At 45.9% G+C, this 21,085-nt stretch overlaps 1 protein-coding gene across 1 annotated transcript; it reads right to left on the reverse strand.

The window, feature by feature from the left end:
• Positions 1–1,638: 1,638 nt before the first annotated feature.
• LOC119964841 (regulator of G-protein signaling 21-like) lies at positions 1,639–5,352 on the reverse strand. The gene is made up of 5 exons (XM_038794894.1): positions 5,122–5,352; positions 4,263–4,373; positions 4,091–4,152; positions 3,025–3,191; positions 1,639–2,697 (listed from the first exon to the last, which is right to left on the reverse strand). The coding sequence occupies exons 1-5, from the start codon at positions 5,310–5,312 to the stop codon at positions 2,512–2,514; spliced, it is 717 nt and encodes a 238-aa protein (XP_038650822.1). The 5' UTR covers positions 5,313–5,352; the 3' UTR covers positions 1,639–2,511.
• Between the last annotated feature and the right edge of the window lie 15,733 nt (positions 5,353–21,085).

Below are 21,085 nucleotides of genomic sequence, written 5' to 3' on the forward strand. Positions count from 1 at the left end.
TTGGCATGGCGCCAAGCCCCTTCCGCGCCGGCTGGTGTGGCACAAACCATTCCGGCGCTGGCCTAGCCCCTGAAGGTGCGGAGGATTCCGCACCTTTGGGGCGGACCGATGCCGGAGTGGTTCACGCCACTCCTTCGCGCCAGAGTTGCCCACCCCGCCGGTTTCCGAAGAACCCCACCCCTTATTCATTGAGATGGGGCTAGGAAATGCATTCATAGATTCATAGAATTATATAACCCAGAAGGAGGCCTATTGGGCCTGTAGTGAAAGCTACCCAATTTGTCTCAATCACCCCCCCCCCCCCCCCCCCCCCACCACCACCACCACTTCCTGCCACCCCTCTTTCCTCATTGCCTTGTTTTCCAATTCAATGTTGAAAGTTCTCATTGAATGTGTACCACCCCAGTTTCTGGTATGGTAGATTCACAAGATCACAACGCTTCGCTGTGCACCAAAAACTTTACCTTAAAGGATCGATTTTGTCAATCACTTTAAATTTGTGACCCCTGGTTACTGACACTTCTGGTCCTTGAAACAGTTTCTGCTTATGTACCATTTATGAATTTGAACACCTCTATCAAATCTCCCTGAAATCTTCTCTGCTCTAAGAAGAACTATCCCAATTTTGGTCGTCTGATGCAACAGATGACTTTCAACTCTGGTACCATTCTAGTAAATCTCTTCTCCACTCTCTCCGAGGCCTTAACAGCCTTCCTAAAGTGTGGAGCCCAGAATTGAACACCATTAAACCAGTGTTTTATAAAGTTTTGCTTAACTTTCCTTCTTGCTTTTGTATTCTATGCCTCTATTTATACCGCCATGGATCCAGTATGACTTTTTTTACAGTGATCTCAACTTTTTTTGCCACCTTTTAAAGATTTGTGTATGGATATCCCCAAGTCTTTCTATACAGAGACAGTGGGGCAAGTATTCCGGTCCCACCCACGGCGGGAATCTTCAGGAGCAGGATGGAAAATTTGATGAACCAATTAAAGGTCCGTTGACCATAGGTGAGAATTTCTGGTTTTGAGGCGGGTGCGACCGCAAAATTCCACCCTGTGTCTCAAAACTGGCTATCCAAAAACCAGAGATGTCCAAAAACCTATGTTTTTACAAGATGTAGGAATTTTAAATTTTATTAAATGAGCGAACTTACATACTAGCACATTTGGTTAGGTGCTGCATTGATGCAGCGATGCATCGGATTCGTGATAGTCTTTTCCCATGTTCCGAGCGGTTCGATCGACTCTTGACCCCACCCAACCTGGCTCGGCGTGACCAGCCCAACCCAACCCGAATGCCCCGACCCAAAAACTGCCCCTTCCCATTCTTCCAGGCAAGGAAACTTGTATTCATCTGGCATCTTTCGTGACCCAAAAGCGTTTCAGAGCCGATGAAGAACTTTTGAAGTGTAATGTAGAGAATACAGCTGCCAATTTGCACACAAGGTCCCGTAAATAGCAATATGATATTTGACCATATAATCCCTTTTAGTGAAGCTAGGACTAAGTTTTTCCACAGCTTTATTTTTTGCCTTATTGCCTTGCAATAAATTATTGTATTGCAAGCTTAGCAGACAATTAAAGTACTGCAGTGTGGCGAAGTCAACCATGAAAAGACAAGAAAATAGATGCATCATTGAATGTAATTCAAATAACTTTATTTGTGACTTTCATCACAATTACACAAAAGCAGAAGATGTAAATTGATTGGAATACAATTCTTCACAATACAAACAAACTCGAGTGGAATTCCAGAAACTGCATTTTAAAAAAGATTTTGAATCACATTTCTGAATCATTTATACCACTCTTAAAAAAGCTTAGTTAAAAAAGCTAGCACAGCATCTAGCTCATTATTTTAGATCTGACACCCAACTCTGTGCTTAGAAGCACAGATCCAACCTTATTAGAGATTCTAGGTGCAGGTTGTACATTCTCCACTGCCAGATGAACATGTTGCAAGATTGAGGTATTTAGCTTTTTAAGTACCTAGATCCTCTGCACTGATGGAGGAATGGCATTCTCAGTGGGTTAATGCATTTTCTGAGTGCAGATACCTTGCTAACACATTTCCCTAATTTCCTCTCCCCTCTGGTTCCCTCTTTCTCCCAGGCCTGCTTCTCCAAGGCCTGAGTGGCTTACCACCTCAGTTGGTACCTCTAAACCTTATTTTGATGTCTTCTACTCTGTGGGGAGATACCCTGGCCCTTCTTGGCAGCCCTCTGCAGCATTGCGCCAAGGCTCGAAACTCAGTCCAACGGAAGGGAACTGAGTCTTCTATCTGCCATGGGGCATTATTACTTTTCCCGCTTCAGTTTTTGACCAGACTTCCTTGATCCTCTCCACCATACTTTCTACACCATAGTCTTGGCCTTTCCATTCGATGTCCCATCAGCTATAAGCGTTAAGCATCCTGGTGACAATTGACGTCACACCGAATACTTTATTCGTGGCAGGAAACACATCTCGATAAGAGACCAGCACCTGATCTGCTGAAGAGTAACCGCATTCATGTTTGATGATGGCTATGACTATTATTGAGTATGTTCTGGTAGATATCTGACTGAAGGAACCTGTTGTAGCCGTTGTTTTCCATCAGACCATAGATCTTCTTTTGCGCACCTTCAAAGCACGTGTTGGTTGGATGTTGCATGCTTTTCATGATCGCGTCTTTGGTGTAGTAATCCAAATTGATCTGATTGAAAAGAAAATCATAGGATTCATTAGTCATTGCTGTATGTCATCGAGTAACATCAAAGTGTTTAATCTGCAGTAATTATTCATTGCCTGTTGCAAAGGGAAGCTCAGACCAATGGTCAAGCATTCATTGCCTTTGCACTGAGGTCAGCGAACTAAGTGCACACAGAGACTGGCCTGTGCGGCTCAGTAACCTGTCTGTGACACATGGAGCCAGCACTATCATTCATTCGATTGCTATCATTCATTCCTTAGACATTAATGTCTGAATAGTTTTCAATAAAGGAAGCCCCATTAAACGATAAGGGAAAAGGTTAGTAATTACCTCTTTCGGAGACATTGGTTCAACAAAATCTGAGAAGATCTTCTTTGCTTTGCAGGCTTGTTTTGTAGGTGACTTAATTTTCTTGTAGTCCTCACAGGCCAGCCAGAACTCAATGTTCTCGTCATTGTATTCGGATTTGAGGAAGGTTTTAAAAGCAATCAGGCCATCTAGAGAGAATAAAGGAAAATAAGATATTACTTACTGCTACAAATTTTCTCCTTTGTCACAATTATTATACTATATCAAAAAACCTACACTAACACCATTATTTTCAATGTTTACCCCCCTGTTGACGATTTATCCAAATATATTTTTTTCATAAATTTAGAGTACCCAATTCATTTTTTGCAATTAAGGGGCAATTTAGTCAATTCACCTACTCTGCACATCTTTGGGTTGTGGGGGAAAACCCATGCAAACACGGGGAGAATGTGCAAACTCCACACAGACAGTGACCCAGAGCCGGGATCGAACCTGGGACATCAGCGCCGTGAGACTGCAATGCTAACCACTGCATCACCATGCCCAATATCTTTGATTATTGCAGTATTGAGTCTATGCTGGGGTCCAGTTAGCTCAGTTGGTTTGGTGGCTAGCCTATGGATCAGATTAATGTCAGCAACAACATAGAGTTTGATCCACTTGGAGCCTGACTCTGTGCCCTACCCATAGTAAAAATCGTGGCACTTTGCCCTAATTTAGATAATAAACATCAATACCTGCCTTCAGTCAGAGAACTCAAACTATTCTACACTATAGGCTAGTGCAGCCTTTCCATTTTCTACAGGTGGCTGCAGTTTTGACATATACAACAAGACTTGCACTGCCACATGTTGCTAAGGAATGGAGATCAATGCTATTACTTATCACGTTAAATATTTTGATATTAATACCATTTTCCTTAACTTCTTATTACCACTTCAATGGATCCTTAAGTCAAATCATACTATCTTATTGTGTTTAACAGGCAGTGTTTTGGGGATCGTTTATCTGCAACTGTTAATTACATTTTGGACAAGAATGGGATTATCAGATCTCTAAGGAGGCATATATATCAGCTGCTTACATTTATGAGCCAGTAAGTTGTCCAGAGATTCAGTCCACTTTAATACTTCTTCACGGGAGGGACTGTGGATAAAATAGAAATAAAATAAATATCGATGCTTTTGCTCAAGAAAAGATTATAAATGAAGAGTTCTTACACTTCAGATAAGGTGTACTTAATCACAGTAACTTACTTCAAAGTTAGTTTTGCCTCTCGTGATTTGATTGCCATGACTTCAGAAGAATCAGTGGTCGCTTTCTGATGATGCAAAAGGTGCGAACATCGGTTCTTCAGCCCTTTAATACTGTGAGAGAAAGTCAGGAACATTAAGAATATTTCAGGAAAAGCCACGGCAAGTGGCCTTGCATTGTATGTGAATCAGCTATGTGGCATTAGTTATCACTTATCCATTATATTCACTCCCAGCTCCACTTTCTGAGTAACACTTGTTACACATGTTCCCTCACAAAACATAAGCCAGCAGGTAAGACAAAAATCAGTGTTGCTTCCAAGAGCCACGCAATGCAATATCGGCCCATTCCCTAAAATTAATTTTCAACTTCATTTTTCAACTTTTCAACAGTGTTTTTGTAGCAATCAAAACTGGTTTGTTCTTTTTAATTAAGCAAGTTTCTTCACAATGTTGGCAAAGTACTGGACTAAAACTATCGTGCAAGATTCCCTCTTTAGACTGGCTGAATTGACTACCCTTTTACTTGTACGCAGAAACAGGTCATGTTTATGCCCCACTCAAGCCAGTTATCCCAGCCAAATGGCCATTATTCATGTGCAAGGCCTGTCGCTGAGTGTCAGCAGGTTATGGCAGAATTCCAGCCAGTTTGATCCACTGCTCACCCGGCACCGTTCCCAGCAGCAGAGACTGAGTAGGAGCTCTGCAAACACAGAGTTTTGAAAATACAAACGATTTTGCACAGCACGCACTTGTGAAAAAACCACTCAGTATCTTATGCATTTGCCTGAGTGCCTGACAAATATATAAGCAGGTCTGCACAACAACGGATTTGAGGCTTAAAAGCCTACTGATTACTTACAAGCTGTGTTCCTTTATGTTTGCCGGCATCTTGTCTTGTTTCTTGTAAGTTTGGGATTCAGTCTTGCTTCGAGAAGGTTGCTGTTGCACGAGCAGGATCAAATTGCTTTGCAAGTTTTTCCTCACTAAGAGCTGCAGCTCAGTTTTTACGATTATACTCCAGTTGCTTTCTCTGCCAAGAACTATTAGCATCTGCTCGCTCTCCTTGCCTGCCTCTCTTTTTATGCTCTCAGGCTGACGTTTACCCAGTGGGCGTGGGTGAGCTGTACCTGTAGTGATTTGTTATTGTATAACAAGTAAGAACCCGTTCCAAGATAGGGAAGCCTTATTTAGTACAGTGTTGACGTAGGAACCTCAGCAATACTCTGTTTGGACTGCCTCAGGCAAAACAAGATTAGATTGCTTGACAACAGCAACTAAGGGCACAAACCATATTTTTGGTTCAATTAGAGAAAGCGAGCATTGTATCAATAAGCAGCCACAGGAAATGAGACCAATGCTAATGTGAAAGCATTAACATTATGTGAATTCTTTCAAAGATGTGACCCATCCTGTGCCAAGTTCTTTTGCACTCTGGACATGAACAAAAGAGGCTGCTCACCTTTATGTTTGTCAGCTATGCATCATATGATCCTGCAGGTAACTTCAGTACAAACTGTAATGCAGCCAGAAAATACAGGAGGCTCCTGTTCATTTCAAACTATTTTCTTTTATTTTAAGAAGGAACAACCAACTTGTCATTGCCATGCATTTGTTCTTCTTCATTAACATATTTTCAAGTTTCTAAAAGAATATTAAAAAGACCAAATCCAAACTTGAGGTGCCAGAATGCTGGTCCTAATTGTTAGTGAGAATTATCTTTTAACTTTTCATTACTTAGGAGCTGAAATTTGTAAACAAGGCAATCTTGAGGTATTTACAATCAGTCAGTGCTGCACGGGATTTTGGACAAGAACGTAACTTAGGTTAGCTTTTGAGATCATTTATTATTTACGTTCTAAATTCATCTTGGACTGTAAAAATCATTGCAAAAGTGGCGAAGAAGCAACTGAATCAATATTCACCGAGCCCATCCAGTTATTCTTATGTATTTTCTCTTTCCAAGGGCGGCAGGGTAGCACAGTGGTTAGCACTGTTGCTTCACAGCGCCAGGGGCTCGGGTTTGATTCCCGGCTTGGGTCACTGTCTGTGCGGAGTCTGCATTTTCTCCCCATGTCTGCATTTGCTCCACTTTCCTCCCACAGTCCAAAGATGTGCGGGTTAGGTCGATTGGTCATGCTAAATTGCCCTGTAGTGTCCAAATGTTAGGTGGGATTGCTGGGCTACGGGGATGGGGTGGAGGTGTGGGCTTAGGTAGGGTGCTCTTTCAGGGCCAATGTAGACTCAATGGGCCGAATGGCCTCCTTCGGCACTGTAAATTCTATGACTATGACGATGAGCTTCAATGATGTTGGTCCAAAATTCCTCGACGCACGGAAAGCAGACCATTGCTTAATTTACCATGTGATTATTGTCCACACATTCCAGGTTGATACCCCACTCCAGTACTGAGGGAGTGCTGCACTGTTGGAAGTGTCGACTTTGGGACCAAATATTAAATCGAAGCCTCGTCCGTCCTCTCCGATATATGTAAAAGACCACAGAGCAGTATTACAAAGAAGGGCAGGGAAGTTGTCCCCAGTGTGCAGGCCAAGCTTTATCCCTAATCCAACAACTCGAGAACAGATTCGCAAAACCTTTGAATCTGCTGTTTGTGGGAGTTTACTGTGCATTATTTGACTGCTGTGTTTCTAATGTTACAAAAGTGATTACACTTAAAAATGTACTGCATTGGCTGTAAAGCACAGGGTAATGTTTTGAGGTCAAAGACGGCTGTACATAATTGTAAGTCTTTACATCTTCCCCTAATACAATTACAGGAACATGGAAGCTTGGTGAATGAGATTGTGTTATGATTATTTCATTTTGAGAAAAGGAGGCGGGGGGCATTCAGAACAGTTGGCTGCCTAAAAGTCACAATCAATCTCATGACTTTCTGATCGGGAATAGAGTGGTTTACTGCTATCACCACTGGGTGCCTTAAATGATTTATCTTGGGGCTGCTCTGCACGTCAGGAGAAAGCTCAGTAACCAGAATGGAGAACTTGACACCACAGGGCGTGGTTAAAGTGGTGCATTTGGAGAAGTGTGGAAGGTACGTGAAACAATCACATGAAACATTGTAATGACATTAGAACAGAGTCTCACTATTGATGCACTTGCCAGCATCATCTGGGAATCATAAGAACAAACTAAAAAGTACTGACTGGAAATTTGTTTGGAATCCAGTTAGAATGGGTTTGTCGACCTACTGGGAGTGAAACATCCAGGCATCTGACAAACGAATTAGGAGCAGGAGTAGGCCTTTTGGTCCCACGGGCCTGCTCTGCCATTCAATAAGATCGTGGCTGATCTGATCGTGGCCTCAACTCCACATTCCACCTGCACTCAATACCCGTTGACTCTTTTTGTTAGTCAAGCACCTCCCACTGTCTTCAAAATATTCAATGATCCTGCCTCTGAGTTCCACTGACTCACAATCCTCTGAGAGAAATAAAGTTCTCCTCATCTCCGTCTTAAATTGGAGACCTCGGGCATGATCCTCCGCTCCCACAGCCGGCCAATGTGGCTTCCCATTGTGGGCCACCCCATGCTGCCGGGAACTGCGCTGGCGTGGGCGCGCTGTCAGCGGGGCGGAGGATCCCGCTGACGGAGAATCCTGCAGTTCTTTTTTTAAACTAAGTCCCCAGGTTCTAGTCTCTCCTGCAAGGGGAAACATCCTCTCAGGATCCACCGTGTCAAGTTCTTTCAGGATTTTATATTGTTATGGGCCAGGGTTCAGAGAACCCAAAAATGTATCATGGAGTTCACCAGACCCACAACTTTTAATAGATTGCTGTATGGGGAGCACACGGCCCACTCTACAGGTGTGGTACAACAGAAATGGAAAAGTATTTTTTCAAGTAAAACAATGTTTATTCTATGAACTCAAGTTAACCTTTTTAAAACATACAGTGAACATCTTAGCAACCATTAATTCAAATACAACCCCCAAAGAATACAACACTAAGTAATGCTTAATAACTTCCCAAACAACATCCAGAAGACAGAAGAAATACCTTTTAACAGAAGCACATTAGGTTTACATTCACTACTGAGAACATTTATAACTCTGAATTCACCAAATGATCAAGAGATAGTCTTTTGATGGCAGAGAGACCAGCAGTCCACCTGCTTGGTCGGGCTTCAGCTCCAACACTGAAAACAAAACTAAAACACACCCTGCAGCAAACAGCCTAAAACAAAAGTAAAAAGCTGACAGACAGCCCAGCTCCACCCACACTCTGACATCACTGATAAACACCCGTTTCTTAAAGGTACATTTCTTAAACACCCATTTCTTAATGGTACTCTCACATGACAATATGGTTCAGTAAGATCATCTCTCATTCTTCTAAGCTCCAATGGGCACAAGCCCAGCCTGTCCAACCTTTCTGCATAACACCCCCATCCTAGGAATCAGTCAAATCAACTTCCTCTGAGCTGCTTTGCAAAAAAGGAGCCCAAAACTGTTCTCAGTACTCGAGATGTGGGCGAAGATTTTTTTTTTAAAGAAAAATTTAGATTACCCAATTATTTTTTCCAATTAAGGGGCAATTTAGCGTGGCCAATCCACCTACTCTGCACATTTTTGGGTTGTGGGGGCGAAACCCATGCAGACACGGGGAGAATGTGCAAACTCCACACGGACTGTGACCCAGAGCCAGGATCGAACCTGGGACCTCAGCGCTGTGAGGCGGTTGTGCTAACCACTAGGCCACCGTGCTGCCCTGTGGGTGAAGATTTTAACGGCTCTCTCAATGTTGCCATCCCATTCATGATGAATCCTACCAGTGTTCGGGGCCAGAAAATCCGCCCCATAGTCTAACCTGTACAACTGTACCAAAACATCCCTACTTTTATTCCATTCCCCTTGCAATAAATGCCAACATTCCATCAGCCTTCCTAATCACTTCCTGTACCTGCATACCAGCATTTTGTGATTCATGTACCAGGCCACACAGATCAGGGGCCGGTTTAGCTCAGTTAGCTGGACAGCTAGTGCATGATGTAGAATGAGGCCCACAGTGTGGGTTCAATTTCCGTACAGGCTGAAGACCCTGCCTTCTCAACCTTGCCCCTAACTTGAGGTGTTGGGATTCACAGGTTAAATCACCTCCAGCCATCTCTGCTTCTCAAAGGGGAAAGTAGCCTATTGTCATCTGGGACTATGGTGACTTTACTTTACTTACTTACACTCAGATTTTTAAAAACATTTTGTTATTCGTCCAATGGACATGGGCATTGCAGGCTGGGCCAACATTTATTGCCCATTCCTATTTTCCCTTGAGGGGGCAGTTAAGAGTCAACCACATTGCTGTGGGTCTGGAGTCACATGTAAGTCAGACCAGGTTAGGACGGCAGATTCCCTTTCCGATAGGACATTAATGAGCCAGATGAATTTTTACGACAATTAGATTGTCATCATTAGATTTTTATTCCAAATTTTTTTTCGGAAATATTTTTATTGATATTTTCAATTTATGCACAGTAACACTTTACGTTTAATATTTACAACACATGTGGTTCTTATATACATATTTATTTACGTATATATCTTTACATATACATATTTACATATTTATTTTATCTGTCTTGGTGTGCCTTCCCCCCCCCCTCTCTCCGCCCCCCGGCCCCTCCTTGGCATCCCCTTTTTCGTTTAGGGTGTACTGTCCCCTGGCTCCTGTTCTCCCATTCCCCCCCCTTCCCTTTACGTTTTCTGCTGCCTGCCTTGTGGGTTTTGGGGGGGGGGAGCTTCCGCCCTCTCCCTCCGTGCTTCTCCTTGTAGTTCCCCTGAGTTCCCTCCTCTCCCTCCCCCCCCCCCCCCAGAGTTGTGTGTACTTGCTTGTCTTCTCTGTTGTCTCACTTTTTTCCCCTACTCACTGTTGTCCTCGAACAGGTCTTGGAACAGTCCAACAAATTGTCCCCATGCTTTGAGGAAGCCTTCTTCCGACCCTTGGATGGTGTATTTGATTTTCTCCAAGTGGAGAAATTCCGCAAGGTTTGGCAGCCAATCCGCAGCTGTGAGTGGTGCTGCTTATCGCCAGCCGAGCATGATTCTCCTGCGTGCGATTATCAAATTTCACCATTGGCAGTGACGGGATTTGAACCCGGGTCACCAGAGCATTACTGTAGGCTGCTGGTTTACCAGTCCAGTGACAATACCATTATGCCACCTTCTCCCCATAACTACTAACAAATCTAACAAATTCTACAATAAAATCCCTAGAAAACACACATTGAAAGTAAATGAAAATATAAGTGGACGAAGGGAAAAAGAATGGATGGATATGCTGATAGTGATAACTCAAGTAGGGGGGGGGAGGAAGCTCATGTGGAACATCAAGGTTGGCAAACTCCTAATGTTCCAATACCATGAATTACATCCTGTGTAAACCTGACCCCTTTACAGAGCAGAAAAATAGTATGAATGGGCACTTTTTATTGTTCCTTTCTCTGAAAGGAATAATGCCATATTAGAAATATTGCTGTTGATCGGGGTCTCAGGAAAGGATTGGGGAGAAAAGAGCACCTTAATAATGGAAAACGTTTTGGATGGATGCACCGATAGCAAATAGAACAATGATACCTTTACACTTCCATGAAGCATCAGCTGTGGCTCAGCTGGCATGTCCAACTCCAAATCATTAGGTTTCTTGCTCAAGTCCCAAAACAAGATTTGAGAGCAAAAAGCAAGGCTGCCACTCCAGTACAGCACTGAGGAACTACTGCACTGTCGGAGGTGTTGGCCAGAATCCTCTGGCCGTTTGCTGACGGTGGGATTCCCTGGCCTCGCCCGTGGGTTTCCCGGTGGTGTGGGGTGGCTTCAATGGGAATTCCCATTGACAGCGGTGGGAGCAAAGAATCCTGCCGGCCGTGAATGGCGCACCAAAACCTCCATCTTCACCAGCAGCGCTAGCGGGGCGGACGCGCAATGGAGAATCCCGGCCGTTGTCAAACTGAGGCCTCATCCACCTGCTTGGGTGGATATAAAAGATTCCCTGGCACAATCTCAAATAAGAGCTGGGGAGTAATGCCTGGCGTCCGGGCCAATATTTCTCCCGCAATCAAGATCAAAGAAAAAGACAGATTATCTGGTCAGTATCGAACCATAGAATACCTACAGTGCAGAAGGAGGCTAATCGGTCCATCGAATCTGCACCAATCCTCTGAAAGAGTACTCTAGGTCCACTGCCCCACTCTATCCCACTAACCCCATCTAACCTACACATCTTTGAACACTAAGAGGAAATTTTCTCATGGCCACTCCGCATAATGTGCACATCTTTGGACTGTGGAAGGAAACCAGAGCACCCAGTGAAAACCCATGCAGACATGGGAAGAGCGTGCAGACTCCATACAGGCAGTGACCCAAGACCGGAATTGAACCTGGATCTCTAGCGCTGTGAGGCAGCAGTGTTAACCACTGTGCCACCTTACCACCTCCCCTCTGCAATCTGTCTGGATTTCCAATCTTTAAATTGGAATGAGGCTGTTCCGCCGTCACGCAAAATGTAATGGAGAGTCACCCAAGGCTGGAATTGGACCTGGGTTCCTGGCACTGTGAGGCAGCAGGACTAACCGACCATAAGCATCTGGATTTTGTGAGAATTTGCTGAGCACATATTGCTCGCCACACTTCCTACATTACAGCAGTGACAACACTTCAAAAAAGTACTTCATTAGGCTGCATATTTCTTTGAGATGTCCAGTGGCCATTAAACTGCTATAGAAATGTTCAGTCTTTTTTTTAAATGTCAACATCCCTCTGGCACTTTGCCCATATCACTACTCTTCATGTGTGAACTTTGCATTGAATACGGGTCATCAGTTTTACAATGAGAAAGGAACACAACTAAACTAAATCCTCTCCTCGCTTGATGCTGCTGCATCTGGTTAATTTACCTCCTCCTATTGTGTTTAGTAATGCTGAGAGAATGGTAGCCTCTCCCCCTTTATTGTGTCACATTCACTGAGTTCACAGGTAAAGCATTTACACAATTGAGCAACATGAATGATCAGCCCGTGTGCAATTCAAGTGGCTGACTTATTTTCCATGATACATGCAATGTTGCGGTAATCAGTGATGGCCTCTTTTGAACAAAGAGAAAATATACATAGATATCTGAAATAAAGATGAGGGTTATGAGGTTACTTCATTCAGGTTGTTATTCGGGAGAGTGCCACATGACAAACTTTAAAGTTATTAATATTTGATTTAAAATATTAAATTCATCTCATTTTGATGAAAGAAAGTTTCGGCAGATGTGCTTTTTTTTAGTCCTTTCTAAAACTTTTCTAAAAAGGTACATTGTGGTACATTGCACAAAAGGCCATCAGTATAGAGGGCGAGCTAATGTAATGTGATTGCACTAACATAAAATGGTTTCAGAAAACAGGTGTAGCTTTGAAATGAAAATCGTTTATTGTCACAAGTAGGCTTCAAATGAAGTTACTGTGAAAATCCCCTAGTCGCCACAGTCCAGCACCAGTTTGGGGAGGCTGGTATGGGAATTGAACCCGCGCTGCTGGCCTGCCTTGGTCTGCTTTAAAAGCCAGCTATTTAGCCCACTGTGCTAAACCAGCCGGTTCCACATATAGTGAGTTCTTGACTTTTCCTGAGCTAATAGAAGGAGATATTTGTGGATATGGGATATTTCCCTTTGCAGAGGGGGAATCAGATAATAAATATGTTCTGACTGGCTATAAAATATCTTTGGTAAAGAGCAGACAATGGAGCATAGAAGCGATGGGGAAGTCTGAAACAATGGGATGAGAGATGGGGGAAGGGAAGGGAAGGGAAGTGATAGACATATTGCAAGTGAACTTTCCATGTTTCTTTGTGAATGAATGAGATTATTGGTCAAGCTAATAGTCTATTGGTTAAGACAGACATTTCTAAAAACAATAATTTCTTGCATTTATGTATTACTTTTAACAACCACCAGACATCCCAAAGTGCTTTACAGACAATTCTCACAATGGTGTGATGTGACTTGTACATGAGTGATATCAAGTTTTAATTTCATCGGCTGGTCAAATATATATTGAACTGTTTAACAAGGACTTTTAAAAAGCAAGCTAAGGATATGACTTAAGATGGCTGCCACAAGTCACCTGGCATCTGGTATTGCAAGTCGTCAAGCTTCTGGAAAGTTACAATGTGAATTGTAATTCTATTATCTTTAAGACCACAGGTTGCCAGCCAATCGACCTGACTGCGTCCAAAGCTGGTTTTTAAGATTCACTTGGCGTCAATGTGTCTGTTTTCTCCCCTCCAAAATATAAAACCTGACTAGCAGACTGTTTCAGCTGGAGCCCTCTGTTTAAAGGCACATTCTGATTATGCACCTATGGACCACAAATAATAAAGGAAAAGAAAGTGGGAACAAAGGGAAATCAAAAGGAAGCACTCTAACAATATTGATGGTAACCATTTTGGATTTGATCAATCCTGACCCTGGAATGGAATCCTGATTAAGTGGCCAGAGGTTGCTGGACCCAGATGCTGCAGATCAGCTGGATGGTTTCTTCAATGGTCAGTATGCTTTGTGCTCCTTAGGCCATCTTTTGTTACATTGACAGCTGTAAATGTGAGGAATTCAGTCTTTATAGATCATAGAATGGTTTCAGCACAGAAGAAGGTCATTTGACCCGCTGTGCTGCCTCTCTGTAAGACCAACTCAACTGCTTCCACTCCCCCACCTTTTCCCTGTAGCCCTGCAAATCTTCCTCCAAGTGGAACAGTTTCTTCCCAAATACCTCATGATTTTGAACACCTCTGTCAAATCTCCTCCCAGCCTCCTCTGAGGAGAACAGTCCCAGCTGCATCCACTTAACCGTGTAACTGGAACCATTCTCGTAAATCTTTATTGCACGCTTTCACATCCTTCCTAACGTGTGGTTCCCGGAAATAGACACAATGCTCCAGCTGAGGTCAAACTGTGTCTGCGTAAGGTATTGTTTTTCACGGAAAGTGTTTGGCAGATGCTTTTGCGTTCGGTGAAAGTAGAGTCAGAAGAGTGCGCAATCATCATCAAAAAGACAACGTGCGGAACTTTCCGATTTTTTTGTCATCTAGGGCGGAGGGCAGCCCACCAATGGCGGTGTTGGGTTTTACCACCGTATTTTTAAACTCACTGATAGACCAAAGTGATGAGTTGGGTTCCACAACATCGCACTGGCAGGGGGCAGTGCCCAGACAGTGCCAGGGCAGTGCCCAGGCAGTGCCAAGGGGCAGTGCCATGGAGGCAGTGCCAGGCACAGTTCCATTAGGGCTGTGTCTGGATAGTGCCCAGTCATGACTCACGCCCCCCCCCCCTCCCCCAGGGGCTGTAATCACCTGCACATCATGGAGGACCTATCGTGATTAGGGTACACCGAAGTGACTGCACAATTTAACGTGGGGGTACCATCAAGGGTAAAAACCTGAGAATGATATTTAAATTGATGCAAATGGGAATCCCAACATTTAAAGTCAGGATTTCCGTTACATCATTGGCGTGGACAGCGACAATCAATTGTGGAAATGCCGCCAGTATAAAGGCTGTTTTGGGATTTCCGTGCTATTCTCCCTATGCTGTTCCAGCCCCCTCAAAAAGGGGACAGAAATTATCCCCCACCATCCGCAAGATAATTTGTAACTTAATACACATATATTTGTTTAAAAAAATGGAAAAGGCTCTTCTAACACCTTCAAACGTTATTGTCCATGGGCTTTCCAAATGGGCAATTTGAGATTTAGTTTGTTTTTAAATGTATTCAGTACTCAACAAAGAACTTTCTTACACCACTACAATAATTCCCTTTACTATTGACACAAACTTAGAATACTTTTTACAGATTTGCATCACCGCATTGCTTTGAGTTGAATGCAATTTTTGTTGCCTTTCTCACAGCCTTTTCTGATGCCTTGATCTTTTTTGTAACATTGGTAGCCAAGGCTTGAGGCAATCCTTCAAGTGCAATCTCATCAAACTTTTAGGCAATTGATGACAGCTCATTAAATTCATGCCAATGGTACTGAAACCCTGGGATTCCCTTTGTGCGAATGCAGTGGACGAGAATCTCTGCCCATGCCCTGGCTTTAGAATGGAGAACCAAAATCCATGAGATGGGTCCATCATCTCGACAAGGAGGCATTGGAAGCCCCTGTCTTAGGCTGAACATCAGAGCGTAGTCACGATCTTATCTCCTACACTGTTATCATACTTATCTGCTGCATGCAGCCACATCTCTGGCTAACCGATGCAATCAGATTCCCCCCCCCCCACTACCACCACACCTGCCCCCTTGAATCTCCTCCCAATCCCACCCAAGAAGGTTCTAACTTATTTCCCGCTGGGGCCTCAATTCCCCATGACCTCCCCAATCCCGGCCATTGATCCCCCTCCCTCCCATATGAACATCTATCTCCCCCCACTGAGGCCTCCAACCTCCTGCAACACCTCTTCCCCATGATCTAGGGCCCTCAAGGTCGGAACACCCTGAGATTGGCTCTCTCACCTCTACTATGGCTGCCCTCACTAGCCCAGCGGCCTCCTCTGGATTGCTGCCCGCCAGGCTGGAAGCCAAGCATTTTAAGCAGGGGTGGAGCATGTCAGTGATGCATGCTGTGGGGTTTAGAGTGCACAAGGTGTGTGGGTAACCATAACGTCCAGGTTCCCAGCATTCTGCCAGCACGCCAGCTCGCTATTGAGTCTGTATTCGCCATAATTAACCTCCATGGGGTTAAAAATCATACAGTGCAACATTAATAATATTTTGTATAAGCTTCCTCCATTTTTTCATTTTAACAAAGACGTCAATTTTTCATTTACCCATGTGAATACTGTTCTTAAGACAGTACATTGGGAAATTTCCCTCAAAACAAATTAAATCATTCATTACCAATACTGTGCAGTTTTATTTCATCCCAAATTAATCTACTTATACTCCCTAGCTTCCAGTGATTATTGCAATAGAACATAATGAGACTTTCAATATTTATGCAACTGACAAAATAAGTATTTATTTGGTTCTGAAATTTAATGGCCTACTTTTTCATGTATATCATTTTTAATACCAACAGCCATTCCCTTACAGTTCTTGGTTTGTTACCCATCTGTCCAGATGATAAATTACTCAAATCTACCTTTGAACTGTTTCAGTCTATCTGAAACATCCAGTTTTCTCACTGAATGTTGCAGTAATCCACTGTGTAGCCACAGCACACATATGCAATAAAATAATATTACGTAGGTAGGAATGTCAGAATGCACCTAATTTACTAGTCGGAAGCTTATGAGGTTTGCACTGGTGTAACTTATGCGAGGACGGAATGTATCTGTGCCCAAATTATCTGCTGAAGCCACAACGTGAATCCTTCATAAGTTTGCGAGATGCAACTGCATGACCGGGGGTAACTGTCAGACTGAGGCTATCTCTGCAAGACAGAAAGAAAACGGCACAGATCTCCCACATTGAGGGAGAGGTGCATCCACAGGATGTTTGTCAGTCTGTTTGAATCAGAGAGTGCTACTTGAAAATGTCCAAACTTTAACATCAGGTCTGAAAATACATGATACTGCCACCATGTGGACCATGTGATGGAGTATTCAGCTTTCCGACACTAACATCCCTCATCTAGATAAGCACAAAAACACACTAAAAGGATTTGGAAAGGAGCACAGGAAGTAACCGTAGTAGCTAATGATGAAATACATGTGGCAATATGGAAATGTTTGGGCAATTGGCTTCAACTCTGGCATTAACGCAAAGTGACTGGGGGAGTCACATATCCTGATTGTAACTGATAGGAACTTGTAGCTTACAGGAAGCAAGTAGACTGGCTTCTGCTATATAATATATATGTGGTGGTATGAATGTGAGCACTGCCATTGGTGCAGAGCATGGGTTTCCCATTGGCTCTGGCTGGTCATGAGCCTCTCGTCCGATTGGCTGGGAATAGTCATGTGACTGCTCACCAATTGGTCGAGAGGCAAGTAGACCCCGCCTCCGAGGCGGGGTATAAGTACCCAGAGTTCCCGGCGGTTGGCCTTTCTCTGTAGTCGGCCACCGGGCTAACAACTAGCTGATTAAAGCCACAGTTCGGATCCTAATCGTGTCTTGAGTCCAATTGATGGTACATCAATTTAATCAGCTAGAATTTTGGAATGGAGCTACGCATCAAGCCTGACTGCCTCCGTATCAGCCCGCATGCTTCAAATGCGTCTGCAATCTTTAAACACTGGCAGGCGTGTTTTAATAGTTACCTGACGATTGCAGCCAGCAAGCCCACCAAGGAGCAGAAACTCCACATCCTCCACTCATGCGTGGGCACAGCGATATACTCAATGATCGAGGACGAAAGCGATTATGATGCGGCCGTGGAGATTCTCAAAGGACACTTTCTCCGGCCGGTCAACAAAGTATACGCACGGCATCTCCTGACGACTAAACAACAGTTCCCTGGTGAGTCACTCGACGAGTTTTACCAGGCCCTCGCAGCTCTAGGGAGAACGTGCGCGTGTCTCCAACTGAGCACATGGAACTTTTGATCAGAGACGCTTACGTTGCTGGCATGTGCGGGTCGCTCCGACAAACTAGCAGGGCCCCGTTGCTATTTTTGTGGCCTCTCCAAGCACCCCCGCCCGCGCTGCCCGTCCCGCTCTGCTCTGTGCAAGAGCTGCGGGAAGAAGGGCCACTATGCGGTGGTCTGCCAGACCAAGTCGGTCGCTGCGCGGAACAGCAGCGACCGTGGATTGCGCCCTCCGGACCCCCTTAGGGCCCAGCACCACGCACCAACCTCTCTGGCCCGCCTCCCGGCCCCCGCAACGGCCCCACGGTCCTCCCGGCCCTCGCTCCCAGCTGCCCCGACCGGCCCGCAGATGCCACTGACACTGCCCCCAGCCGCTACGAGGTTCCCACGGGCGCCGCCATCTTGGACGCCGGACGCCATGTGCGGGCCATGGGCGCAGCCATCTGGGGCCCCGGCTCCACGTGTGGGTCCTGGGCGCCGCCATCTTGGGACCCCGACTCCACGTGCGGGTCCTGGGCGCCGCCATCTTGGGCAAACACGGAAGGCCCTGCAAGCGATTACTCTGCCACTGAGGACGATCTGGAACTCTCACCATGACTTGCTTCCATAAAACTCGACCAGTCGCGACCATGCACACTCGCCAAGACTACGACAACGGTTCAGCTCAACGGACACAAAACGAGATGGCTGCTGGACTCCGGGAGCACGGAAAGTTTCGTCCACCCCAACACGGTAAGAGGCTGCGCGCTCCCCATCCACCCAGTTAAACATAAAATTGAATTGGCCTCGGGTTCGCACTCCGTCCAAATCACCGGGTGCTGCATAGCGGACCTCACGGTCCAGGGGAGGGTCTTCAAAAACTTCAAACTCCTCATCCTCCCCGTCTATGCGCTCCGGCACTCTTGGGCCTGGATTTCCAGTGCAACCTGCAGAGTTTGACCTTTCAATTCGGCGGCCCTATTCCCCCTCTTACTGTTTGCAGCCTCGTGTCCCTCAAAGTGGACCCCCCTTCCTTGTTTGCTAATCTCACCCCAGATTGTAACCCTGTCGCCATGAGGAGCAGACGATACAGCGCCTAGGACCGGACCTTCATCGGGTCCGAGGTCCAAACGCTCCTTAAGGAAGGAGTTATCGAGGCCAGCAACAGTCCCTGGCGAGCCCAAGTGCTGGTAGTTCGGACTGGGGAGAAACACCGGATGGTCATCGATTACAGTCAGACCATCAACAGGTTTACGCAGCTGGACGCGTATCCTCTCCCCCGTATTTCCGACCTGGTTAACAGGATCGCGAAATACAAAGTCTTCTCCACGGTGGACCTTAAGTCTGCCTACCACCAGCTCCCCATCCGCGCGAGTGACCGCAAGTACACCGCGTTTGAGGCTGATGGGCGCCTCTACCACTTCCTCAGGGCTCCATTCGGTGTCACAAATGGAGTCTCGGTCTTCCAATGGGAGATGTACGAATAGTCGACAAGCACGGTTTACGGGCCACCTTCCCGTATCTCGATAACATCACCATCTGCGGCCACGACCAGCAGGACCACGATATCAACCTCCAAATATTCCTCCGAACCGCAAAACTCCTTAATTTAACTTACAATAAGGATAAGTGCGTGTTTAGCACCGACCGTCTAGCCATCCTTGGCTACGTAGTGCGTAACGGAGTGATAGGCCCCGATCCCGAACGCATGCGCCCTCTGATGGAACTCCCCCTCCCCAACTCCCTCAACAGCTCCCGTAACAGCCTCCCCGAACAGGTGCCGGAATGTGGCGACTAGTGGCTTTTCACAGTAACTTAATTGAAGTCTACTGGTGACAATAAGCGATTTTCATTTTTTCATTTCATTTTTCAAATCCCTCAAACGCTGCCTGGGCTTCTTCTCATATTATGCCCAGTGGGTCCCCAACTACGCCGACAAAGCCCACCCCATCATCCAGTCCACCTCCTTTCCACTGTCGATGGAGGCCCGCCAGGCCTTTAGCCGCATCAAAGCGGATATCGCAAAGGCCACGATGCATGCTATCGACGAGTCCCTCCCATTCCAGGTCGAGAGCGACGCGTCTGACGTAGCTCTGGCGGCCACCCTGAACCAAGTGGGCAGACCCGTGGCCTTCTTTTCACGAACCCTCCACGCTTCCGAAATCCGCCCTTCCTCGGTGGAAAAGGAGGCACAGGCCATAGTCGAAGCGGTGCGATATTGGAGGCACTATCTGGCCGGCAGGAGGTTCCCTCCTCACAGACCAACGGTCAGTAGCCTTCATGTTCGATAATGCACAGAGGGGCAAGATCAAGAACGACAAGATCTTGCGGTGGCGGATCGAGTTGTCCACGTACAACTACGATATTTTGTATCGTCCTGGGAAGCTCAACGAGCTTCCCGATACCCTATCCCGCGGTACCTGCGCCAGCGCGCAGATTAACCACCTCCGCTCCCTCCACACGGACCTCTGCCATCCAGAGGTCACCCGTTTCTACCATTTTATTAAGACCCGCAACCTGCCCTACTCCGTTGAGGAAGTCAGGACCGTCACCAGGGACTGCCACGTCTGCGCCGAGTGCAAACCGCACTTCTACCGCCCCGAACGAGCGCATCTGATCAAGGCATCCCGCCCCTTTGATCGTCTCAGTATAGACTTTAAGGGTCCCCTCCCCTCCAACAACCGTAACAGATATTTCTTGAGTGTTATCGACGAATACTCCCGCTTCCCTTTCGCCATTCCCTGTCCCGACATGACCACAACAACCGTCATAAAGGCCCTCCTATCCATCTTCTCCCTGTTCGGTTACCCCACGTACATCCACAGCGACCGGGGATCCTCCTTTATGAGTGACGAACTGCGTCAGTTCCTGCTCAGCAGGAGCATAGCCTCTAGCAGGACGACCAGTTATAACCCCCGGGGTAACGGTCAGGTCGAGCGGGAGAATGGCACCATTTGGAAGACCATCCTGCTGGCCCTACGGTCCAGAGATCTCCCTACTCCCCGTTGGCAAGAAGTCATTCCCGACGCCCTGCACTCAATCCGGTCTCACCTCTGTACTACCACTGATCAAACACCCCATGAACGTCTTCTTGTTTTCCCTAGGAAGTCGTCCTCAGGATCCCCTCTCCCAACCTGGCTGGCCACCCCCGGGCCCATCTTGCTCCGGAAGCATGTGCGGGTGCACAAGTCCGGCCTGTTGGTTGAGCGAGTCCAGTTACTCCATGCCAACCCGCAATATGCGTACGTGGAGTATCCCGACCGTCGGCAGGATACGGTCTCGCTCCGGGACCTGGCACCCGCCGGCATGCGGCCTTCTCCCCCTACAT

The sequence above is a fragment of the Scyliorhinus canicula genome, chromosome 4 (assembly GCF_902713615.1).
Source record: "Scyliorhinus canicula chromosome 4, sScyCan1.1, whole genome shotgun sequence".
Classification (NCBI taxonomy): domain Eukaryota; kingdom Metazoa; phylum Chordata; class Chondrichthyes; order Carcharhiniformes; family Scyliorhinidae; genus Scyliorhinus; species Scyliorhinus canicula.

Coding starts and splice junctions, on each gene's coding strand:
- LOC119964841 (XM_038794894.1), bottom strand. CDS start 5,312: ATGCTAATAGTTCTTGGCAGAGAAAGCAACTGGAGTATAATCGTAAAA. Junction 4,153..4,262: donor GAGGCAAAACTAACTTTGAA/GTAAGTTACTGT, acceptor TTTTATCCACAG/TCCCTCCCGTGAAGAAGTAT. Junction 2,698..3,024: donor AACCAATGTCTCCGAAAGAG/GTAATTACTAAC, acceptor CTTTTCAATCAG/ATCAATTTGGATTACTACAC.